The following is a 26,303-nucleotide window of genomic DNA, read 5'->3' as shown; positions in this document are numbered from 1 at the left end:
GTGGAATATCCAGCAATGCAGCCTGTTTCTTTTGTAAAGATTGGCAAGGGATACATCTGAGTGTTTTCCCCTATTGCAAAGCTGAGGAAAGGGTGGCAGGCATTTGAGCCAGGTTGTCCTGTTCTAAAGACTATCTCTTGGGAACTATCAGGCCCAGCACCAACACTTAGGGCAGCATTTGCTTCAGATGTCCCATGGCCCTCGGCCTGTGAAGGTGCCTGGAAAGTGAATCATCATCTCAAGGCTAACATGAAACATCATTTTGAATGGAAAGCAGAGCTCGAAGGCTGGACACTCATAGAAGACTCCCTTTGGCAGCAGCTGCACCTGCTGTGCAGGCTGTGCCACACCCAGCACATTCTCCCCCATGCCCTCCACACTCCAGCAAGGACCCTCCTTATTTCTCAGGTTAATGGCATCATGAGGATACCTGGTTTTCCCCAGGGCCTCTGTGCTTAGCACTGAAAAATACCAACAGTGCTCACAGCTGCAATTGCAATTGTCCCTCTTCCCACAGAAGCACAAGGCTCTACCCTCAGCCTTTGCAGGCACTTTCACTTCCCCACCGTTCCCCATGTCTAGGAAACTCTGACAGACTGGGAGAACTCCAGGAAGCAGCAGGAAGCTGAGTCAGAGGAGCTTTAGTTTGGATGTCAGGAAAAAGTTTTTCACCCAGAGGGTGCTTGGGCCCTGCAACAGGCTCCCCAGGGCAGTGCTCACAGCACCAAGCCTGACACAGTTGAAGAAGCATTTGGACAACAGTCACAGGCACACGCTGTGAGCCTTGGGTTGTTCTGTGCAAGGCCAGGAGCTGGACTGGATGGTCCTGATGGGACCCATCCAACTTCCCCTATTCTACAGTTCTGTGACTCTGTGATCTAATGGGCTGCAGGAGGGCAGAAATAGGTGACAAGAGGAAAGAAATGACGTTGATCAGAGAATCGAGTCCCTGAGTCCATAGAAGATGCCAGATACAGGACCCTTCCCTCCCAGCATTCCCATTCTCTCTCTCGGATCCCTTCCCCCACCCACACACTGGAAGGTGAAGAACATCACTAAAAGAAGAAGAACCTACTTGACTCCCCTGTCCATGAGAACAGTCATTGCTCGGGCAGGAGTCACGTTCTCGACCATCATCCCCAGGCTCTGACAGGCTGCCTTCTGAATAAACTCTGGGGAGTTCCACACCATGGGGAGAAGGACCGCAGCAACCCCATCCGCCTCGGAGTCCATGTCCTTCTTCAAGATGGCGAAGAGCTCTCCCAGAGTGACGATTGCTGAGCAGGACACCTTGGACCGGAGGTTGGTCACCTGGGGAAGTCATGAGGGGAAACATAAGAATCACCTTCAAAAGTAAACAACTTTCCTTAGACAAAACTCCCAGGAAATCACAGCATGTCCCACTGTGTATAGAGCAACATAAAAGCACAGGAAGAGCAGAAGAGCCCAAGCACAGAAAGGCACTTACACTGGCACTAATTTCTGGCCTCACACCTGCTTACTGCAGGCATAAAAACATATGTTTCACTAAAGTGTTCTACTTAACCCTTCTATAATGTCAGATTTGCTGCTTTGATTTTAGGCCCTTTGATTTGAAAAACAAAGAAGCAAAGTAAAGTAAAGCATGCTTTCAAATCATAAAGGCACAAGTCATAAAAATAAACCAGTCAGGTGCTCCTGTTCAAAAAAGCCACACCTGTAATTGAAGCACTCAGACAGCAAACAGAAAACACAGGCTCAGATCTACAGGCTCATTGCAGTGTTCAATGACAGCTTAGGCAGAGATTGGGACTCTGGCATATAATGTCATTAGTGTCTCCATTTCTGCCTTGCATTATAATGGCACCACACTCAAAGACAAGTGCCAGATACCCAACCTGCCAGTAAATACAGCTGCACATACACACAGATCCTACATATAGCTGACAGACATTAGAAATAGAAGAAATAAAAACCAGAAATGAAGGCAGTCCCTGAGCACACATGGAGATGAACAAGCACATATCTACTCTACAAGCCATGTATGAAGGATGGGGGACAATTCAGAACAATGTTCTCACCTCGCTGGTAGCTGCCAAGCAAATCTCACGAAGTTGACCGAGCAGGACTTCTGGATGGGACTCAGCCAGGCGTGGGATGTTGAAGAGTCCCTTCTTCTTCAGTTCCCTGAAAGACAAGGACCAAAAAGACTGATTTTTCTCTCTACCCAAGAACTAGGCAGCACCCTCTGAAATGACCAGGCTGGCAGCTCAGTCAAAGCATGGGAGGTGCTTTTCAAGGAGCACTTAATGAAATCATGGAACACATTGCCACAGGATGCTGTGGCTGTCAAAAGCATACACAAATCCAAGAGGCAAAGAGAGGGCTTTCAGAGTCTTCATGTGTGGCCTTTCGGAAAATCTCTGCTATTAATCCCTCTGTCACTGCTTCCTAGAGCTGTGAGGCCGGGCCATGCTGCTGGTTCTTGTCACCTCCCTGTAGCTGTCCCTGAGACACAGTCCCATTGGGCTGTTACTGGGACAGGATTTTCCTTCTTTGTCAGCCCCAGCAAGCAGTGCAGCCCTGAGAGTCTGCACTGCCACTCTGGAGCTGAGTTTCCACTCGACAGTCTAGGCCTGTGTGTCACCCACTCCACTCCACCTCATACATTCCCCGAAAATGCAGCAGGATGTCATCCCAGAAGATTAAGATTCCACCCCTGGGCAAGAACTGTTGAAACTCTGGCTTTTCCCACAACACTCCTACCTAAAACAAGCCCCACAACAGCAACATGTTATTTAAAGGTGCAAACAACTCCAGCTCTCAGCACTTGCTTTGTGCAGGCCATCAGCCTCAGGAAGGTATGTGAGGCATCAGGGCTGCAGCACAGGGCTGCTGACTGATCCCAAAGGCAACCTGAGTGTCACCAGGACCCCCCACACCTGCAGAAGCTCTCTGCACCTCACAGGGCACCAAAGAGAAAAGGGGAAGAGAAAGCACAAGAGAAAGGGCAAAGCAAAGGAGATGCATTGTGGCTAATTTTTCATGTTTGTCCCTGTGAGAATGAAGCATCCACCAATGAGTGGATGCTAACCCAGACATCAAAAAGACAACCAATATCACCTCACATTTGTAGGGTTATCACCTCTGGGCTTCCTTCTGTCTGTGTAGAATTTTGGGACACATTGTGAGTTTTGACAAAACATCTCAGGCCGATATGAATTAGTGAGAAGGAAAACTTGAATTCCAAAAGTGCAAGATTCCTAGAAGATTTTATTTCTTTTTCCTTCTCTTCTGCCATGAGCCCTTCAGGAATAATGGCGGGCTGAGGGACTTGTAACCACAACAGCGCAGTCCATTTCTCAAAAAGAGGAGCTCCCTGGAGCTGCTTCTGGGACTCACATGCACGAGTCCTTGCCATTGCTGTCAGCAGTGGGAGCAGAGAGGAATCTTACTCAGTCCCACTGGGCCAGCGGCCCAAGGCACCCAAATCTCTACACTCAAAACTGCTGCCATCCTGCTTCTGCCTTCAGCCAGCAGATGAACTCATCCCACAGCTTTCTCTCTTCCCTCCACATTTCCCTTGCAGCTCCATGGAGCAGCAGGCAAAGCGAGGAAACAGCACGGACCTGCTGCAGCTGCAGCACTGCTGCAGAGCAAGGCCAAGAAAAGGCTGCTCTCCAATCTTTATGCTCTCCCTGCTCTGCAGGGGTTTCACCAGTGCCCTTTGGCCCTCTGGGCTCTCGGGGCTCCGAGGAACGAGCAAGACACGCTTCTGACCGACCTTAACGCCGAGAGGGACACAGAGGGAACGGCGGGGCCTTTCTTACCAGTCATCGCTGCCCAGCATGGAGAGTGCCTCCTGCAAGGACTGCTGTGGGTCTGAAAATGCTCTGTCCTTCTGCCCACGCCCACGGAGCGGCTCCTCTCGCCGCTTGGCACCAGTGGCCGTCTGCAGGGTCACTGTAAGGAGAGGGTCGGCCGTGGGCGCTGCAGCCCCGGGCGAGGCACCCGCCATGGCGCGGCCTGCAGCCCCATCTCCCAGCCAGGGCTCCGTGTGGCACACACTGCCCCTGGCTCAGAGACTTCCCTGCTGCCTGGATCCTGGGGCTCCTTGCTTGCTCCCAGCCGGCCACAGCTCCAGGCTGAACCTGACAATTGCCCCCACAGCGCCAGCTCCCAAGTGCCACAGGTGCCAGAGCCAGCGGCAGCTTCCTGAGGCCACTGAGCTCCCACTCCCTGTGAGACAGTGCCCACAGCAGCACTGGCCAGCCCAGGAGGGAACCCCTCAGGGGCCTCTCTTGTCTCAGCACCCTGATTTCCCCCAGCCATGAGGACAGGGGCACTCTGCAGCTCCCTGAGGAAAGACCTGCAGCTGCCTTGTGACAGCACCAAGCCAAACATGAACAACCCAGCCCTGCTGGGCCTGGCTCAATCCCCACGGAGCAACAACCAGGGAACAGCCATACCTGACCCTTCCCACCTCACAGCACCTCTGTTTCCATTGACTTCAAATATTCTAGACTATCAACTTTTGGAGTAACTCAAAACTAGATTTGCTGTTCATTCTCAGGACAGACTATGGACCCAAGATCCCAGCTGTGCTGGCTGAGGCAGGAGGCAGTTTGTGCTCCTTGTGCAAGGACAAACCCCTGCAGGAAAAAGCTGCCAGGGAGCAGGCTTACCTGAGGAGCTGCGTGGGAAGCTGCCATCCCCATGGAGGGTGGGTGTACTGGGCAGTAAGGGAATGTTGTCCTGCTTCCTCACGACCGTTTTCTTCATGGCACTACCAGGGGGTTTCCTCTGCAGCCTAGGAGCTGTGCCATGGATAGGTGGTAGGCTAAAGGCTGCAGGGACCAGAGAGGAGCTTGTAAGTGGAGGGTGCTGGACCGGGCGACGATGGAAATGGCCAGAAAACTTGCTGGAGCTTGGTAACATCTCTTTGTTATCCCAAAGAACTTCAAGTATAACAATGGAAGGGAAATCCCTGAGCCACTTCCCCAGAGCTACCACAGGCATAGCCTGGCCTCTGGGCTGCCCTGGGACAGCAGGGAGCCCAGAGCCCTGTGCTCTCCAGGAACGCCTCAGCTGCACAGGCACCCTCCTGCTCCTCTCCCTGCCCCACAGCTCAGCAGCCCTACAGCTCCAGGGGCACTGCCAGCAGCACAGCTCCTTGCAGGGGGCACATGCAGGCCACAGCTCTTCCCTGCCAATGTGCACAGCCTCTCTGGGCTGACACAAGACCCTTCCTCCCACCAGAGAGCGGCCCTGCTCCCTGCTTACCTTTTTGGGAGGCTGAGCCATGCTTGGTCTTCACCTTGCCCTCAGTCTGGAGTTCCTTCAGGCCCCCCATGCCATGACCAGGAAGGGCGATGGAGAGAGCAGGGGCAGATGCACACCCTTCCTTAGTATTTTGTCATTTCTGGCACAGCTGAAAAGTCCCATCCGGAGGTGTCCAACTCAGCACTCAGTCAGCTTTCTGGAGAACATGAAACCTTCACCAGCCCAAGAGGCTGGAGAGGTTTTCCTGCACGTGTGGAGGCTTGCTCTCAGCACACTTAATCAGCTGGGTGCCCATCACCTCGCAGAGGGCACAGGCAAGCTTGGTGACCACAGCGCAGACGTTGGCGCTTCGCACAGGCAGCGCCTTGTTCTCCAGGCAGCACCAGAGCACGGGCAGGGCGTAGCGCTGCACCACTTCAGGGCTCCTGGCATGGACCCATTCCACCAGCACTGCCGGGACAGAGACACAGCTCCTTACCCACCAGCCTCAATGCAAACAAGGATCCACCTCTGCTTTTGCTTCTGGCAAGCCTCTCTGGCCAAGATCAGTGAAATAGCACTCAGAGCCCCATGGCCCAGAAACGGGCATTGCAGCTGATCATCCTTGAAACAGAACCACCAACCAACCCCTCAGGACTAATTTCTCCAACCAGAGCCTTGTACCTGTGGCAGACTTTGTACCTTTACTAAATCATTTCACTATTTGTTTCTGCATGAACAATGAATAAAATGTCAAATTGCCTTCTATTTCCATAATCAGGTTGTCTAAACCCACACAGAAGATTAGGAAATGTACCCTAGAGAGGCAATTGAGAGATTTCTAATAAAAGGAATGATTCCATTTCTGTAACTTTGATGTCAAGGGCCAGAGATCTCATCTGGCTCTTCCCTTTGCTCCGTGGCACACAGCAAAGGGCAGTATAAGAACACACTCCAAAACTCCAGCCCACCAGAGATGGGTGCTGCTTGACAGCTGGATGAGAAACATCAGTGCCTAGCTGGTGTCTTTGGCAGAATGCTTTTGTGGCTGCCAACAAAGAGCTCTTTTAAGACTCAGGGTGTCTTAGAGAATCACCCAGACCCCATTGCCCTGGCATTTGGGCATCTCCACATTTTAATGGCATTTCCCCTCTCAATGCTAATGGCCTTTTTTCTTACAATGTGCACTAAAATAGGGGCATAGAGAGAGAAAAAGGCTACACAGGGAACTGAAATTTAGCCAGAACACAAGTGTTTCCTCACATTGTCTCTGGAATCTGCTCTCTGCTCATTTTCTGAACTGAACTATATCAAACACAAACAAAAATTTACTACCAACAGGCTCCTTGCATGGCAGAGTTGGCTGAGAGATCAAAACCTGAAATGCTCAGGAGACCAGTCTTATTTTCTGATCAGGCCAAATGTTATGTAGTAGCTATTTATTATTCTGTGGTGGAAGAGACTTCATTTTCACTATACTATTAATCCACCAGCAGTCATCAACATTCAAACAGCTCCTGAATGTACCCAAAACCAATTCTGCTAAGCAGGAAAAGGGTTATGGCACCCATTTGAAAATGGCACTTAATTTGAGTTTAAATGCAATCAAAGACATTGGTCACTATGGAACTTGAGAAGAGCCCCAGTGAGAGCTCAGCCCCGAGGCCGAGCGCTGCCCCCATCTCAGATGCTGCACAGCTCTGCAGCAGCCAGGGAAAGCCTGCCAAATACACCTGCCTTGGCTATTGGGCACGAGGGACAAGCTCAGCACCTCCTGATGTGGAGGAGCTACTCTGCTGTCTGTTCACAGGCATTCCCTGTCAATTCTCCCTCAGAGACCTCTTGGCTTAGAAGGGGAGGCCATACCTGTGATACACTCCATGACTTCCAGCAGAGCTTCGCCACTCAGTTGGCTCCATTGGTGGCTGAGCTCTTTCATCAGTGACACTTCATCTACAAGTGAAACACACGTTTCTGCTCACTCTTCTGAGGGCATAGGAGAAAGCACAGTGCGGAGGGAAAGGGCAGGGGCAACCCCATTTTCTACAATAAAGTCAATTTCTGCTGATTTTTCAATCCTTTTTGTCTTTCCTTCCAGCCTACTTGGCAGGGTTTAAAATTCCAAAAGAAAAGCTCTCCTTTCACATTTGTAAATCCAAAGCTCTCTGCTGGACCAGGAGCTATGTTCAAACATTTCACATCAGGGACCTCAAGAGTTCAGTCACATGGAAGCAGTGGAAAGGTTTTGCACGCCAGAGCAAAAAGGAAGAAGCCCATACTTGGGACACAGAAAGGCACTGAGTCAGGCAGTTCATGACTCCAAAGAGCAGCTGAGGTGGAGAAAGTGGAAACTGCCCCTGAAGACCTGACTCTTCAACACTCCATTTTTCAGGCATTTTCAGAGCTGACATAATCTGTGTGGCAGAGGAATTTACAGCAGCCCTTGCCTAGGCAGGTATTTGCTATTGCCATCTTGCACCATGCAAAACAACAAGTGGAACAAGGCATCATTGACAGCTGGAGACTTAGATCCGTTTGTTCTAAAGAAATGAACTCGGTCAATCACAAGTTCCCCTTTGGAAAAGAAGACAAAGGAGAAAGGTGGGAAATAGGCAGCTAATGCCTCTAATGTAGAGCCTTCCAGGTGGCTGCTCTGCAGAAGCTCTGATGGGCCAGTGTCCCTTCATGCCAACAGCAAAGCTGTTCATTTGGGAAGTCAGACGGGGCCCAAGCAAATTCCAAAACCCCTTTGCCTCTGAACTGTAGCAAAGCTGGAGTCCAGGACTTGCTCTTCAGACCAGCGGCACAGAGCCAAGGGAGCCTGGGACTGTTGGGAAATGCTGCTGCACATTCCAGCCTGTTGGGGATGGTGCATAAGGACTGCACCTGCACAGCTCCTGGTGGGTGGCAGCTGCAGCCTTCCACGGACAACAACAGCTCCCAAGGCACTCAGCGCTCTCTTGTGTGGGACAGACAGAGACACAGCTGAGGAGAGTCCATGCCAGGGCCCAGCCTTACCTAAATGAACAACAGATTGGTCCAGTGCGTTCACAGCTGCGGCATGAACCCCGGGATCCTTTGAGTTGAGGTTCTTTGTTATTCCCTCCACCAAACGGATCATCACCGGGTTCAGGGCATCTTCCAGGAGTCCAAGCATTTCTGCCAGCACCTCCAGCGCCTGCTGCTTCACTTTCTTATGGGTGTCATTTATTCTCAGGACAAAATGATCAAAAATCTGTGAGGAGAACAAACAACATGAAAGCTGGATTAAAATGACCTTGTCTGAAGAGGGGATGTAGAAATGAGCACTCAGCAATATAAAAGATGAAAGTGATCCCTTCTCTCAGGTCAGCCCTTCATTGCACAATTTCACTGTTTTCCTGTTGGCCACTCAAAAGAATGGTTGCACAACCTGATGCTGCTTGAAAGATTTTCATCTGTTTTTAAGAGTTTTGGCTCGGGACAGAAAAGTTCCTGTGGTATTTCTCTCCACCTATAAATCATTAAATCAATTCCATTTATTAATTCAAAAGACTACCTTTGCTTTCAAAGTATGGAAGCAGATATTTACCATGCCCATTTTTCTATACAGCTGCCTCAAGTACTGAGGGCAGTTATGATTTTGCCAAAACTGTAGCAGGAGGAGATCAAAGTTTTATTTTGTCTGTCTCAGAATCTGTGTCTGGAGAGGGACAGGGCTCTGGTCAACTCTTCCAGGATCCAGACCATTGCTCTAACTAACTGGTAGACTTCTGAAATGTAATGTGCTGTAAGCACTTTACATTAGAGCAGGCTCAGTCCCTTGACAGCCACAGCATCAGGCACCATTTTCTGGAAAAAGGGAAAAAGCTGCTCCTGGGAGGAGAAAGGATGGATCTGTCCTTAGCTGTTTTCCTCTTTTTCCAAAGAGAAAAAAAGGCCCCCCCAAGAAGGGTGAGCACCATCTTTACCAAGAGGAATAGGGATGAGGATGGACATGAGTAGCCAGAGTTGTGCCTGTGCAAGACAAGATGGAGTTTACGGAAGTATCCTTTTAAAAACATTTTGTTTAAACCAACCCAGCCTGATACTTCTCTTCCCCATGCCAACCTATTTTTTGTCTAGAGAATGATTGCCATGCTTTCAATGGCTGGATTCCCTTCACTTAACCCAACTGGGAGCAGGAGACAGCAGCAGTTACACCAGCAGAAAATTCTGCCATCATCTGATGAACAGCAGCAATAGGCACCTGCCAGACAAATACAGCTGGACTGAAAGAACTTGTCCTGAAGCCTGGACCTCAATTACACTTGTCTGGGTAAGAGGGACCAGCCTGTCCCAAACAGCCAGGATGTAGTGCCAAGACACACTGAATTAACTTCACTTCTACAGGCTTGGGGAAGCAGCTAAAGGAAAGGAACCATGAAGATACCCTACATACTTGGACAATGTTACTGGAGATCAGCTGGGGGCTGCTTTTGCACAGATCTAGGAGGAGTGCCACTCCTTCCATGCGTGTCTGAAACCCCTTGGCTTCCAGGAGATGGTAAAGCTTCTGGAGTGACTGCCTTCCTTCCACAGTTGCAGGTAACGTGGCCTGGGCTTTTGGACGGTGGAGGAGGCGTCCACCAGGGGCAGACTTCACCCTGGAAAACAAAACCAAATTAGGACCTGTTGCTGGTAAGACCTTCAGTTAATTGTGAACAAAACATCCTGAGGAGCTTTCCTAATGTTGTGATTTCAAGCTAGAAAATCATGAGGCTCTGAAGGACAACTTGGACCTTGTGACAATCATGATGGGAGACAATCTGCAAGTGACATTCTCACCACTGCTCACTCAGGAAAACCAAGGATGAGATGCATCTGATCTATCTTCAGATGCCTTCCAAGGCACACATTGCTTTGTGGGGAAAGAGAGACACTACTTCCAAGTTTAAATGCCTCCTCATATGGCACGTGTGTGTCTTTTAATGAGGAAAATCATCACTCTGAAGAAGTGTCTCTACACCAGGCATGACAATCTGGAAAAGTAGCTCAGATGCATCTGAACAGATGAACAGGGGCATATCTGAAGCATCCAGAAAAGCAGGAACAGAGATAGAAACAGAAGCCAGACAGGCCTGAACTACACTCACATTTCATTTACTTCCCTAGAGACTAGATGCACAGCTTAACAAATCCTCTGGGAATAATCCTCTTGGATCAACCTGTCTCTTCCATGAGCACAGGAAGATGCTAGCCATGCTACTGAGGCATGTGGTCACTTTCCTGCCACCGCTGAGCAGGACAGAGCTCAATAAACCCCCTCTGGTATCAGAGGAGAAGAGGTACAAGTAACTCTGCCACTGGCATGGAAAGACAGCACGGACCAAATCCCTGTCTTAAATGCTGATTGCAGCACAGGGGGAAATAAACCAAACACGCTGTCCATCAAGCAAACTATATGAAGGACAGGAATAGCAAGACAAAAAGTCCACACTGAGACACCTGTTGACAAAAATGGCTTAGGAATTGCCTTGCTCCTTACTACTCAAACTTGGTACTGTTTGATGGTCAGAAAACCATGAATCACCCAGGCCAAATCACATGGATGGGAACTGCTTGTTTGGGGAATGGCATCCTGCTTCTAAACTGGGACTTCTCATTAAAACACCCATCTAAAAAAGACTCCACTTGGATGAAAAAAACCCTGGTTGAAATTACTTGTCTCAAGTCAGGCAGCAGAGACTTGGCCCTTTCCTAGCCTCCACAACACTGCCCTTGCTACTGCACTGGATCATCTGAGCTGCAACCAATGGGTGTCTTTTTGTCACCCAATTTCGGTGGAAAGCCCTCCAGAGAAGTTGTCTTCAAATCAATGCAGAAGTTGACATTTTTTATCCTAGGGGATTTGTAGGGAAGGGAAACAATCTCTAGCACTGGTCATCTCCAGCAGAAAGATTTGTCTGAGGAAGAGGCATGTAAAGCTTGTCATGTGCTTTGTCACATCTGACAAAAGTGCTCAGTACCGTTTGCTAGAGGGCAATGTGGCCTGGGGCTTCTTCGGGCTGTTGTTCCTCTTCTCCACTGGCTCCTTGAGAGAGGGGCATTCAGCCTTCTGTTTTTCCATCCCCTACAAAGACATAAAGAAACCCCATGAATCTTTAGAATATAAAATAGGAAAGTCCCTCTTTAAAACACAAGTTAGAACCAGGATCACTGCTACCAAGGCTAAGGGAAACATTTCCTAACGTACAGAAAGAAAGAGACCAGAGATTCAGTGATGCCAACTCTTTGGTTTCAATAGCCCAAGGCAGGTTATGGGTGCTATCACACTGAGCAGCAGTCTAAAATCCCAAATTCATTAGTCTTGAGCATAAATGGGAATAATGCAAACTGACAGGCAATGAGTGGTCTTAAAGGAAGCAGCAGAAAAAATCGGACTCTTTGGGGGTTGACCCATTGTGTTGGAAGTTGATTTGGTTCAAGGCTTACTCTCCCTGCTCCTGCACCAAGGCACACTCCCTTCTGTAATGTAGATGGAAAGAATAAAATCCCCCCAAACAACCCAAACAAACAAATGATTTTCCACTGGATGCTGCTGAATTGACCAAGCTTCTTCCAGCTCCACAGGGCTTGACAGCAGGGCAGTATTCCCAAAAGACAGACAGCAATTGCAGTAATGAGGATTGACTTGGACATCTTTTGTATATTTGGAAATTTCCTTGGCACTACTACTTCCAGTCTCTTTTGCAAAGACTCTCTTATGTTCAGAAGCACTATTCTCACTTAGATGCATTACTGGGGCAGAGTAGGGAGAGTGTGGTAGGGGCGTACACGTGAGTGCAAACCCATTTTCTCCTCTTTCCCTTTCCTCTTTCTGACCAATATTCAAACTATTCAAAACCCCACTTTTCCCCTAATAATAGTAGTTCCTCTGTGGTCTCCAGATGAACAGGCTGAGGATTAACAGCTCGTTCCCAGGAGCAAAATGAATCAGCAGAAGTGGAATAGGATAAAGACACATCAGGTATGTTTGATCTCATATTAGCAGTGGCAATACTTGCACAAAGGAGACATTTCTCCTGCAAAGCACTTACCTTCTTCTTAATTCTGGTCAGAATATCTTCCAGGTCATGCAGGGAAAGGGATTGCTCCAAAAGCTTTTTAAATTTTTGATTATTCAGCAACATCTTCACCATTTCCTGTCCATAATGCCTAAGGAAGGAAGGAAGGAAACAATAGAAAAGTGAACAAAGGAAGAGTGTTAACAGAAGAGGCTGATGCCTTAAACTCATCAGATGCAATCCTTGCATGAGAAGCCATTACCTACTCAGCAAAGAGGGAGATTTACCTCACTTGACACTGCACAGTGCTGTAGCTGAACACAAGGGGCAAGAGGAGAATGTGGGGCAAGAGAAAAATACCATTTCTCTCTGAAACTGGGGGTGTGCTTCTGTGGGATCAAAGGATCCCAGGGAACAAGCAAAACACATCTGCTTTGTTGTCAGAGCCTGTTAGCAGTGTCCTGCTGCCATTGCACAGTAATTTACCTTTCTCACCTCATGCTTGCTTTTGATTATTCTATACTATGTGTATGCATATGGGCAGCTAGTTGCTCTGGTGTTCTTGGCAGCTATTAATGGGAATTTCATCATCAAAGTAAGGGGATTTTGGTCGTTTGGGGTGATTTTGCTGCCAGGAAACCAAAGTTTTCTTCAAGAAGGAATTTGGAGGTCACTGAGCCACAGATAACAGCTTTCTAGAAATCTGTAGAAGAGGTTTAGAAAGACTGAATACATTGGCTGAAGACCTCTGAAATATTTCTAGGGAAGTCTTAAGTTATGTTTGGTGATGAACATTAGCCAACACTTTGGCTTTCCTTGTGCACCTAAAGCAAATCAAAACTGCTGGACTGGCTAATCTAAGCTCTTTTCATCTCAATAAAGACTTCTTCACGTCACTGGAAGTTGGCAATGCTCCCTCTTGCTGGCCAGCCTCAGGTTACCCAGTACAGTCATTTCCCCAGGAAACCCAGAGCAGCAGTCACAGCACCAAGCCTGGCAGAGCTCAAGAAGCGTTTGGACAATGCTCTCAGGCACATGGAGTGACTCTTGGGCTGTCCTGCACATGGCCAGGAGCTGGACTGGATGACCTGCATGGGTCCCTTCCAACTCAGCATATTCCATGATTCTATGCCCCGTAGCCACACAGTAACGTCACTCATTATTTCCTTTCCTTTCCACTCTTTTGTGGTTTTATCTTTAAAGCCAAACACAAAATGGTTTTCCTGGTTTTGGAGGTGAAATGAAGATCATTACCTTGTGTCCTTGTGACAGTCCTGAGCCAGTGTCCCTGCCACATGTGCCAGCCTCTCAGCCCTGGGGGTGCCTGCGAGCTTGGTGACTCCCATTTTCTCCATCAAGGACAGGAGCAGCTCGGCCGCACACTTCCGCACCTGGACGTAGCGGCTCCTGGGAAGGAGAGAGCAAACCCTGGGGCACAGGGACAAGGAGCAGCAGCAGCACAGGCCTTGGCCAGAGTGTGCTCCCTGGCCTTGCTGGGGGAAGGAGCCTGGGCTCTCCCTGCACCTTCCAACACCTGCAGAAGGTTCTGTCCTCGGAGAAACACTAAGCTAGCACTGTACAGAAGGACTGCCTGCACGCAAGAGGGAAGAATTCCGTCTCCCTGCACTAGCTGATACTCCATTTCTTTCCCAGAATTTACTCAGAGAAAAATTAAAGTAATAGATCACATATGAATTATTTAGAAATTAAGGACAATTCATGTTGACCCATCAGAGGGCACCCAGTACACAGAGCTGCAGCAGGATGAGGCTCTTTCAATCCATTCATCCCCAAATCTGCAGACCTCTGGAAAGGAACAAATGCAGGGAAAACACGCTGTGGGCCGTGAACTTGTGGAATATCCAGCAATGCAGCCTGTTTCTTTTGTAAAGATTGGCAAGGGATACATCTGAGTGTTTTCCCCTATTGCAAAGCTGAGGAAAGGGTGGCAGGCATTTGAGCCAGGTTGTCCTGTTCTAAAGACTATCTCTTGGGAATTATCAGGCCCAGCACCAACACTTAGGGCAGCATTTGCTTCAGATGTCCCATGGCCCTCGGCCTGTGAAGGTGCCTGGAAAGTGAATCATCATCTCAAGGCTAACATGAAACATCATTTTGAATGGAAAGCAGAGCTCGAAGGCTGGACACTCATAGAAGACTCCCTTTGGCAGCAGCTGCACCTGCTGTGCAGGCTGTGCCACACCCAGCACATTCTCCCCCATGCGCTCCACACTCCAGCAAGGACCCTCCTTATTTCTCAGGTTAATGGCATCATGAGGATACCTGGTTTTCCCCAGGGCCTCTGTGCTTAGCACTGAAAAATACCAACAGTGCTCACAGCTGCAATTGCAATTGTCCCTCTTCCCACAGAAGCACAAGGCTCTACCCTCAGCCTTTGCAGGCACTTTCACTTCCCCACCGTTCCCCATGTCTAGGAAACTCTGACAGACTGGGAGAACTCCAGGAAGCAGCAGGAAGCTGAGTCAGAGGAGCTTTAGTTTGGATGTCAGGAAAAAGTTTTTCACCCAGAGGGTGCTTGGGCCCTGCAACAGGCTCCCCAGGGCAGTGCTCACAGCACCAAGCCTGACACAGTTGAAGAAGCATTTGGACAACAGTCACAGGCACACGCTGTGAGCCTTGGGTTGTTCTGTGCAAGGCCAGGAGCTGGACTGGATGGTCCTGATGGGACCCATCCAACTTCCCCTATTCTACAGTTCTGTGACTCTGTGGTCTAATGGGCTGCAGGAGGGCAGAAATAGGTGACAAGAGGAAAGAAATGACGTTGATCAGAGAATCGAGTCCCTGAGTCCATAGAAGATGCCAGATACAGGACCCTTCCCTCCCAGCATTCCCATTCTCTCTCTCGGATCCCTTCCCCCACCCACACACTGGAAGGTGAAGAACATCACTAAAAGAAGAAGAACCTACTTGACTCCCCTGTCCATGAGAACAGTCATTGCTCGGGCAGGAGTCACGTTCTCGACCATCATCCCCAGGCTCTGACAGGCTGCCTTCTGAATAAACTCTGGGGAGTTCCACACCATGGGGAGAAGGACCGCAGCAACCCCATCCGCCTCGGAGTCCATGTCCTTCTTCAAGATGGCGAAGAGCTCTCCCAGAGTGACGATTGCTGAGCAGGACACCTTGGACCGGAGGTTGGTCACCTGGGGAAGTCATGAGGGGAAACATAAGAATCACCTTCAAAAGTAAACAACTTTCCTTAGACAAAACTCCCAGGAAATCACAGCATGTCCCACTGTGTATAGAGCAACATAAAAGCACAGGAAGAGCAGAAGAGCCCAAGCACAGAAAGGCACTTACACTGGCACTAATTTCTGGCCTCACACCTGCTTACTGCAGGCATAAAAACATATGTTTCACTAAAGTGTTCTACTTAACCCTTCTATAATGTCAGATTTGCTGCTTTGATTTTAGGCCCTTTGATTTGAAAAACAAAGAAGCAAAGTAAAGTAAAGCATGCTTTCAAATCATAAAGGCACAAGTCATAAAAATAAACCAGTCAGGTGCTCCTGTTCAAAAAAGCCACACCTGTAATTGAAGCACTCAGACAGCAAACAGAAAACACAGGCTCAGATCTACAGGCTCATTGCAGTGTTCAATGACAGCTTAGGCAGAGATTGGGACTCTGGCATATAATGTCATTAGTGTCTCCATTTCTGCCTTGCATTATAATGGCACCACACTCAAAGACAAGTGCCAGATACCCAACCTGCCAGTAAATACAGCTGCACATACACACAGATCCTACATATAGCTGACAGACATTAGAAATAGAAGAAATAAAAACCAGAAATGAAGGCAGTCCCTGAGCACACATGGAGATGAACAAGCACATATCTACTCTGCAAGCCATGTATGAAGGATGAGGGACAATTCAGAACAATGTTCTCACCTCGCTGGTAGCTGCCAAGCAAATCTCACGAAGTCGACCGAGCAGGACTTCTGGATGGGACTCAGCCAGGCGTGGGATGTTGAAGAGTCCCTTCTTCTTCAGTTCCCTGAAAGGCAAGTACCAAAATGATTGATTTTTCTCTCTACCCAAGAACTAGGCAGCACCCTCTGAAATGACCAGGCTGGCAGCTCAGGCAAAGCATGGGAGGTGCTTTTCAAGGAGCACTTAATGAAATCATGGAACACATTGCCACAGGATGCTGTGGCTGTCAAAAGCATACACAAATCCAAGAGGCAAAGAGAGGGCTTTCAGAGTCTTCATGTGTGGCCTTTCGGAAAATCTCTGCTATTAATCCCTCTGTCACTGCTTCCTAGAGCTGTGAGGCCGGGCCATGCTGCTGGTTCTTGTCACCTCCCTGTAGCTGTCCCTGAGACACAGTCCCATTGGGCTGTTACTGGGACAGGATTTTCCTTCTTTGTCAGCCCCAGCAAGCAGTGCAGCCCTGAGAGTCTGCACTGCCACTCTGGAGCTGAGTTTCCACTCGACAGTCTAGGCCTGTGTGTCACCCACTCCACTCCACCTCATACATTCCCCGAAAATGCAGCAGGATGTCATCCCAGAAGATTAAGATTCCACCCCTGGGCAAGAACTGTTGAAACTCTGGCTTTTCCCACAACACTCCTACCTAAAACAAGCCCCACAACAGCAACATGTTATTTAAAAGGTGCAAACAACTCCAGCTCTCAGCACTTGCTTTGTGCAGGCCATCAGCCTCAGGAAGGTATGTGAGGCATCAGGGCTGCAGCACAGGGCTGCTGACTGATCCCAAAGGCACCCTGAGTGTCACCAGGACCCCCCACACCTGCAGAAGCTCTCTGCACCTCACAGGGCACCAAAGAGAAAAGGGGAAGAGAAAGCACAAGAGAAAGGGCAAAGCAAAGGAGATGCATTGTGGCTAATTTTTCATGTTTGTCCCTGTGAGAATGAAGCATCCACCAATGAGTGGATGCTAACCCAGACATCAAAAAGACAACCAATATCACCTCACATTTGTAGGGTTATCACCTCTGGGCTTCCTTCTGTCTGTGTAGAATTTTGGGACACATTGTGAGTTTTGACAAAACATCTCAGGCCGATATGAATTAGTGAGAAGGAAAACTTGAATTCCAAAAGTGCAAGATTCCTAGAAGATTTTATTTCTTTTTCCTTCTCTTCTGCCATGAGCCCTTCAGGAATAATGGCAGGCTGAGGCACTTGTAACCACAACAACTCAGTCCATTTCTCAAAAAGGGGAGCTCCCTGGAGCTGCTTCTGGGACTCACATGCACGAGTCCTTGCCATTGCTGTCAGCAGTGGGAGCAGAGAGGAATCTTACTCAGTCCCACTGGGCCAGCGGCCCAAGGCACCCAAATCTCTACACTCAAAACTGCTGCCATCCTGCTTCTGCCTTCAGCCAGCAGATGAACTCATCCCACAGCTTTCTCTCTTCCCTCCACATTTCCCTTGCAGCTCCATGGAGCAGCAGGCAAAGCGAGGAAACAGCACGGACCTGCTGCAGCTGCAGCACTGCTGCAGAGCAAGGCCAAGAAAAGGCTGCTCTCCAATCTTTATACTCTCCCTGCTCTGCAGGGGTTTCACCAGTGCCCTTTGGCCCTCTGGGCTCTCGGGGCTCCGAGGAACGAGCAAGACACGCTTCTGACCGACCTTAACGCCGAGAGGGACACAGAGGGAACGGCGGGGCCGTTCTTACCAGTCATCGCTGCCCAGCATGGAGAGTGCCTCCTGCAAGGACTGCTGTGGGTCTGAAAATGCTCTGTCCTTCTGCCCACGCCCACGGAGCGGCTCCTCTCGCCGCTTGGCACCAGTGGCCGTCTGCGGGGTCACTGTAAGGAGAGGGTCGGCCGTGGGCGCTGCAGCCCCGGGCGAGGCACCCGCCATGGCGCGGCCTGCAGCCCCATCTCCCAGCCAGGGCTCCGTGTGGCACACACTGCCCCTGGCTCAGAGACTTCCCTGCTGCCTGGATCCTGGGGCTCCTTGCTTGCTCCCAGCCGGCCACAGCTCCAGGCTGAACCTGACAATTGCCCCCACAGCGCCAGCTCCCAAGTGCCACAGGTGCCAGAGCCAGCGGCAGCTTCCTGAGGCCGCAGAGCTCCCACTCCCTGTGAGACAGTGCCCACAGCAGCACTGGCCAGCCCAGGAGGGAACCCCTCAGGGGCCTCTCTTGTCTCAGCACCCTGATTTCCCCCAGCCATGAGGACAGGGCCACTCTGCACCTCCCTGAGGAAAGACCTGCAGCTGCCTTGTGACAGCACCAAGCCAAACATGAACAACCCAGCCCTGCTGGGCCTGGCTCAATCCCCACGGAGCAACAACCAGGGAACAGCCATACCTGACCCTTCCCACCTCACAGCACCTCTGTTTCCATTGACTTCAAATATTCTAGACTATCAACTTTTGGAGTAACTCAAAACTAGATTTGCTGTTCATTCTCAGGACAGACTATGGACCCAAGATCCCGGCTGTGCTGGCTGAGGCAGGAGGCAGTTTGTGCTCCTTGTGCAAGGACAAACCCCTGCAGGAAAAAGCTGCCAGGGAGCAGGCTTACCTGAGGAGCTGCGTGGGAAGCTGCCATCCCCATGGAGGGTGGGTGTACTGGGCAGTAAGGGAATGTTGTCCTGCTTCCTCACGACCGTTTTCTTCACGGCACTACCAGGGGGTTTCCTCTGCAGCCTAGGAGCTGTGCCATGGATAGGTGGTAGGCTAAAGGCTGCAGGGACCAGAGAGGAGCTTGTAAGTGGAGGGTGCTGGACCGGGCGATGATGGAAATGGCCAGAAAACTTGCTGGAGCTTGGTAACATCTCTTTGTTATCCCAAAGAACTTCAAGTATAACAATGGCACACTAACATGGGACAGTGATCACAGAATCACAGAATCCTAGAGAGTTTGGGTTGGAAGGCAACTCTAACCACCATCTAGTCCAACCCCTGTGAGCAGGGACATCTTCATCTAGATCAGGTTCCTCAGAGCCCCATGAAAACTGGCCTTGAACACCTTCAGGGATAGACCAACAACAGCTCCTCTGGGCAAACCCTGCCAGCTTTTCATCCCCTCCATTAAAAAAAAAATCTCCCTAATATCTAATCTAAATCTACCCTCTTCTAGCTTAAAAGCGAACTGCAGTGATGCTTCCCCTGAGAAACAAGAAAAACCCAGTATTGCTTTGCTTTTGCTCTGTTCCAGAGGCAGGCAGGGGCAGTTCCCACAGAAAGTGCAGATAGCCCTGCGTGATGCCCTCGGGCTGAGTGCTGCCTCCTGAGGGCCCTGCTGCCGCCCTCGGGCAGCGCTCACAGCCCTGCAGGCAGAGCCCCTCAGCCGGGATTCAGCCGGGAACGCTGCTTGCTCCTGGGGCTACAACAGAAGCCCTGCCTGGGGCTTCAGCACAGCTCTACAGCGCCAGCTCCTCAGCAGGGAGCGGCAGGAGAAGGATCTCTGGAGGTGAATTTTGTTTCTTCCAGGTTGCAGCCTGGTTGAAAAGCATTCTTTTGGCCTCACCTTCCCTGGAGACTGCTCTCCAGGAGACAGTCTGAAGCCCCAGTGTACTTTGCAAGACAGAATTTTCTACTCTGAAAGAATTTAGAGGTGAAGGTGGGAAGCTGATATTCTCTTACTGACTCAGTGAGGCCATGGGCACTTTATACCTCTGTATTTTTCTTTGGGAAACAGAATTAAATCCTATGCAAGCTTCCACTCAGATGCAAGCAGAACAGCCCCCCAGTCTGATTGCAACATTGTGCAAAGGGCAAGCAAGAGCTCAAAAAGGACCACCACAAGTGTAGCCACCACTTACTTGGTCCAACTGCATGCCTGGGCTCAACTGCCTTAGAAAGAAGCTGCAAGGATGCTTCCTTTTGCTTCCTCTTCATCTCCTTTTCCAAAAGCTCCATTTTCTTCCTCTCAACATTCTTTTCAGCCAATTTTGCCAATGCATCACGGACCTAGGTGCAATGGAAATACATCACAGACTGGAAGCAGAAACACACAAAGCAAACACAACATCTCATCAGGAGCACAGAGTCCACAGAGTGCCATAGGCTTCAAGGCAGCTCCATATACATTCCAATAGTTTCAGAGGAATGTCTCCAGTCCTCACCTTGGCAATTACACACAGTGAGGTGGAACACTGTAGTGCCACAACCTTCCAATGCTGTAAATGCAACCTATGTCAGGAAGCCCTGCTTGAAGCATGGAACTCATAGGAGTGCTCCAAGACAGATGAAGAGCTCACATGACAGTGAGCAGGCAGTTCAGTTCCTACAGGCCACGGCAGGAGGATAAAAACCATGTGCAATACTCAGCAAGGAGGCCTAATGAGCTGTTGCTTAACACTCATGGCCAGCAATTGCAGCTGTTTCTCACTTCCTGGCTTCTGAAGGCCTCAGCTCTCAAGGACTTGGTCTCTGAGACCAGCAGACCAAAAGGAGGACTCTTGTGAAAACAAGTTGCAGAAGCACTGATGTTCATGAGCAGAAAACTTGAGAGTGAGAGGGCTATGAGATACAGCCACAAAGGTAACCAGGAAAAATCAAACTCTCCCATTTGATTTTGCAGCCTTGCTTACATTCAACATCAGAATCTTTGCTTCTCTGCTTCCAAGGATGCACTTTGCCCACGTTCACTGACGTGTAGCTTGCTCTGCCATTCAGAACTTCTCTAAAACAGCCTTTGCACATAAAGAATGCTTCTGGCATGACCTTAGCACCATCTCCAAACCAGTGACTGTGGCACCACTGGAAATGGCCAAGCAATTGCCCTGGAGTTGTCAAATAAATTCCCAAGAGAATCCCCATCCCCCAAGGAGTGGAAGATTATGATTTTCAGTGACATTTTGGGCATAAACAGCCACTGGAAAGGAAGTCTGCTCATCCCTGTCCTTATCCCTTACCTTTCCAGAGCTGTCCCTCAGCTCTTTGTCCCTTGTAAGACCAGCACTGCTGGGATGATCCATCTCCTTGGCCTGGCTCAGTGGGAGGCCTGGGAATGGAAGCAAAGGTTCCTGTAAATCTCTGGTGCATTTCAAGCCCCCAAAAATGCCATGCTGGCCAACAGGCAAGACAGGTTCCAGATTGCAGAGCTCTCCTAAAATACAGGGATTGGGATTGAGAGTAGCAAGGCACAATGCCTGGAGCCTCTCCCAAGGGATGGGCTACTGGCAGCAGACATGACGTTACTCTGTTGGCCAGCAGACTGAAACCTGCTGCATGACAAAGGCCTCAGCCCCTGCATGCTGGACAGCCTCTGTGTCTGAGAGAGAAGGACAGAGATGGAGATTGCTCTTGACAGAGATTCTTATCTGCCCTTATTCACGTTGATTTTAGTGAACATCTTCTTTCTGGTTCCAAAAAGAACTCTCAGGTTCTAATACCTGGATGCATTTAGATCAACATTTTCTTCTCTTTGTTGGAATATTTTAGAGGACATTCAAAGACAAGCCTAGGGTTGCAGGAGTGATACCCAAACGAAAATTGTGTTCTTGACACTAGATAATTCATTTTTCCCAAGGATTTTCCTTCTCAGCTTTATGAGATCGCGCCACTTTCAGGCCAGCCTGAATAGAGGTTGATTATCTTAATACAAATAGAACAATGGAGCTCATTCTGGAATACTCTCCAACAGAGATGTTAAAATTCTGAGAACTAATTCTAACAGCTTCACAGAGGATAAAATCAGGCAGCAAAGTAGAAAAATAACAATGTTGTAAATCCAGATTTTTTTGCCCCTGCAGAACGGCCAGCTTCATAATAAAGGAGAGTAAGATATGGGCATTGAGGCAGGAAAGTAATTCTAGAGGGAAGGCAAGGCATTGGAATGTAAGAGAATCTGGGAAGATGTCAGGGAAACTACAGATCCCAGGAAAAACCTCCTTGGGACCATGGCAGTCAGTCAGGGCTGAAAAATGTGACAGAGGCCGCAATGCAAACCTAAAGCATCTGAAGCTCCAAATTTCATGGGACACATTTCCTGGAAGCTTCCAAAGAGCTGCACAGGGAAACATGCTCCTGCTGGCAGACACTTGAGGCAGGCCAGGGGAAAACCCTGAGCCATTTCCCCAGAGCTACCACAGGAATAGCCTGGCCTCTGGGCTGCCCTGGGACAGCAGGGAGCCCAGAGCCCTGTGCTCTCCAGGAATGCCTCAGCTGCACAGGCACCCTCCTGCTCCTCTCCCTGCCCCACAGCTCAGCAGCCCTACACTCCAGGGGCACTGCCAGCAGCACAGCTCCTTGCAGGGGGCACATGCAGGCCACAGCTGTTCCCTGCCAATGTGCACAGCCTCTCTGGGCTGACACAAGACCCTTCCTCCCATCAGACAGCGGCTCAGCAGCCCCCTTACCTTTTTCTGAGGCTGATCCATGCTCCTGGGGCTCCTGGGCCAAGGCCCCCTGAGCCAGCTGCGAGCCCAGACCTCCATTCCCAAGGCCGGGGTCAAGCACACAAGTCTCCAAACTGAATGGCTCTGTGAGTTCCCTTGGGAACAGAGGCATCCCAGGTCCTGTCTTACACTGAGAGCTCTTTTCCTCCTTTCTCTGGGTTTTTGTTGTGGATTCAGAAGAAGCTGTCAACCAGGTACAAGAGAAGAAGTGAGTTAATTGAACTCACACCTTTATAATCAGCCCTTCTAATGGGTGAGGAATTCAAAGTGTATTTTAGTTACTGAAAAGATTGCTTGGTTTTTTTATTTTTCATGAAACCAGCATCAGTTTTATTTCTCTGAACAATATGGAGCTGCCAAGTTAAGAGAGAAGGGTTCTACTACTTCATGTGCTGCCCGTTGCCTCCCCACTACTACAGGATCCCTTTCCTTCCAAACACTTGGGAATTCACAGTGCTCTCTAGAATCTGACACTGGCAAGGAAGTCTTTGTTTTCAAAAGGAGTTTTCAAGGCCTTGGTTTCTGTATTTCCCACTCAATTCTAGGTCAGGTTTTGCAGTTTTGGGGATTTTTTATATTACTCTTTACGACAAAAGAAGGTCTGGGACACAAACAATGGCACCACATGTTAGACACAAAAGCAGCTTTGCTTTCTCCATTAGATGTGCCCAGTATTCTGTGAGCCTGTATTTGCAGGGAGCAAAGTGCTCAACCCAAAGTTCCACTCCTTCACATCTCAAAGGGTTCATATCAGAAACAACCACAAGGAAAGTTGTTCTCCTTCAAGGGCAGGAGGAAGGAGTGGGAACATTTCTCGTTTCATGCTAAATACCTTCCTTTTCTAGTCTCATTTTGACACCAGAAAGGCTGCACGGAGATAAAAGGCATGTGAAGAATGGACAGGAATGTTTTCTTTTCAGCACTGCATTTCCAGGACCCCAATGTACCACTCCAGCTCCTGCCACTCAACACTTCACACTGGAGGAATTTTCACTGCACCACCAGAGAACACTCCCAGGGACTGGGCTCTTGGAGAGTCCACTGAGCCCATCAAGGAATTGAAATGAATTCAAAGAAGATTTGTAAAAGAATGGGTTTTAACCAAGCTTTCCAAATGTCACCTCTGAGTCAAGACTAGAATGGTCATTTTAGGACAGACATGCCCTGTACCTACCTGCATGTTCCAAGGACTTCTCTTGGCTTCTGCTTCTGGATCCTGGCCTGGAGAAAATGGAGGACAAAAGAACATATGAGGAGGGAGAAAGAGAAGGGAGGGAATGGGTGTCCCATGAAAGGAGTCAACCCCACTAAGCATGGTCAATTCTATGAAGAAGGGAATGCAACACATAAACCCAAAAGGATCCAAAGGTGATTAACTGTCCTTAAGCTTTCAGTGGATGCAGTCACACAGAGCTGGCAATGGTCTGGCTGAAATAAGAGCCAGGTCCAGCAGACGACCCTTCCTGAGATGCTTTCAAGCCCTGCCTCCCCTTCCCCACCACCACCTCTGCTCTTGGGGCATTGCTGTTGGGATTGACATTGTGCTGCATCACCACAGATGGGCAAAATGGTGAATACACCCAGGTTTGCCTGAATACATGGGTCAGCTGACTGTGAAAAATCACCACAGGAGACAGGAAGAGTGAGGTGAACAGCACACTGGAGCAGCAGACACCTTGGCTCACCTCATCTCCCGGGACTCCTGCAAATCCAGCTGGGGAGATCTGTACAGAGACCCTGAAGCACTGCCAATACGGAGACTGCCTGCCTTGCGCATTACAGGAATCAAAGATCTTCCAAATGCTCCCTTCTTCATTTCTACATCGCTGGTATATGGCAAGGAGGTCTGGAAGGAATAAAACACAGTGCTCAGATCAAGCATCCAGCCTTGCCCCTAATCCTGCCTCAAGATTATTTAGATATGCCCTCAACTGAGACCTGGCAGATATAAATGAGTCAAACTGATGGAGCAAATTGGCATAGGATGGGGAATGCAAAGGGAACTGGTGAGACACAGACCATGTCCCACATTTGACACCTCTCCCCTCAGGCTCACTCCTCTGCAAGTGTGGCTAAGTGTGCCTGCATTCCTAGCTGCCATCCCCATGTTTGACATCAAGATGGTCTGGGGTGCCACTGCCCCCACTGGCCTTTGGAATGGCATGGCAGTGGCTTTAGATCACTGTTCTCTCCCTGCCCCTGAGGTGTCTCACAGCCACTGCTGAACTCCAGCCATGGCCCCACAAAGCCATTCTGCAGGATGTCAAAACCTGCTTTTCTCAAGGCCCTCATTGCTTCTGCTGCTGCCCTTCCCTCCTACAGTTCCCCAGCAGCCTTTGAGCCCAGATGCTGCTCAGCTCTCGGCATGCTCGCTGCTCTCCAGCTCCCACACATCCATCAGCTCAGGCTCACTGGCATTTGGGAAGCTCAGCAGAGCTCCCTGCCCTGCTGCTCTCTGCAAGCTCTCTGCCTGCCCAAGCTGCTCCAGGGCCCCCATGCCATGGCCAGGAATGGGGCTGGAGGCACTGGGCATAGATGCACACCCACCCTTAGTATCCCATCATTGCTGGCCCAGCTAAAGAGCCAAATCAGGACCTGTTCAAAGTTCACTGAAAGGGTCAGTTCCTGTCAGGGATACCTTGGGCCCTTTCTCTGCAAGGCTGAAATCAAGTACCCACGCCTTGGATTGCACATTCTCTCTACCAAAGCTGTTGCTCATCTGCCTCCTCCCTCACCCCACGGCAAACCCAAGACAACTGCAGGTCCTGGCCCTGCTGCAAAGGCAATCGTGTGCCTGGGCTCCTGGCTGCTCTCCCCATGGCCAGCTCCCAGCCCTTCCCTCTGGACAAAGCCATGCCAGAGCACACAGCTGCCCAGGACCTGATGGAGTCTGGAAATAGCATCAGAGACAACTGTGCCAAGGGCATGGCTGTACAACTCACAAGCTGAGACAACCTGACCTGGCAGCTTCCAGCAAACACCTTTTTCCAACCAAAGCAGACACAGCTGACACAGAAAACACCACCAAGACATAGAGGTGCTTCATAGAAACATGTAGGTTACTGAATGGAGAATGATTGCTTTTCCAGATTGCACAACTTGAGCTGCTCTGACTGCTTGTTGTTGTTTTCTCAGCCATAAGACAGACGAGGAACCATGACACAGCCCAGAAACCATTCTGAGACCTCTCCTGTTATTGATACATGCTGAGGACATGAAGTCTGCCCTGCACACCCATTGCAAAGACTGCCTGAAGCGCAGCGTCCAGCTGAGCTCTTCCTTGGCTCAGCAGCTTCCCTGGGCTCACAGCACAGGAAAAGGTCTCCAAGCTGTGCCTACAGCACATAAAGTGAAAATCTACCACACAGGACATAGCTTGGTCTCCTTACCTTACGTCCTATTCTCTCTGAAGTCTTCTCCTGGCTGCTTCCTCTGATATCTTTGTAGCCAGTGCTACTTTTCCCTTTCTCTTCCTCTCCATCATACATCTTTCTTGGCTTGATGGAGGAAGAGCTCTCTTGGATGGAAGGAAAGGGCTTGGAGGGAAGGATTGAAGAGAGACATGTCTGGGGAAGACTCTTGGAAACACTGTACTCAGTCAGGCCTGCAAAGTGGAGACAAAGAATGTAACAAAGTCCACAAAGTAAATATAAAGCATCTGAAGCCCTGTATTTCATGGGGAAGACGTCCTGGAAG

General features: G+C 49.6%; 1 protein-coding gene across 1 annotated transcript; it reads right to left on the bottom strand.

Annotated features, from left to right (window-relative positions):
* Positions 1 to 5,476: 5,476 nt before the first annotated feature.
* TOGARAM2 (TOG array regulator of axonemal microtubules 2) lies at positions 5,477 to 18,117 on the bottom strand. Its single transcript, XM_036381371.1, has 10 exons — positions 17,930 to 18,117; positions 16,180 to 16,285; positions 15,195 to 15,430; positions 13,521 to 13,673; positions 12,300 to 12,417; positions 11,229 to 11,332; positions 9,662 to 9,866; positions 8,260 to 8,476; positions 7,108 to 7,194; positions 5,477 to 5,712 (listed from the first exon to the last, which is right to left on the bottom strand). The coding sequence occupies exons 1-10, from the start codon at positions 18,115 to 18,117 to the stop codon at positions 5,477 to 5,479; spliced, it is 1,650 nt and encodes a 549-aa protein (XP_036237264.1).
* Positions 18,118 to 26,303: the final 8,186 nt, after the last annotated feature.

The sequence above is a fragment of the Molothrus ater genome, chromosome 3 (genome assembly GCF_012460135.2).
Source record: "Molothrus ater isolate BHLD 08-10-18 breed brown headed cowbird chromosome 3, BPBGC_Mater_1.1, whole genome shotgun sequence".
Taxonomy (NCBI): domain Eukaryota; kingdom Metazoa; phylum Chordata; class Aves; order Passeriformes; family Icteridae; genus Molothrus; species Molothrus ater.
This window is presented reverse-complemented; position numbering and strand designations above follow the sequence as displayed.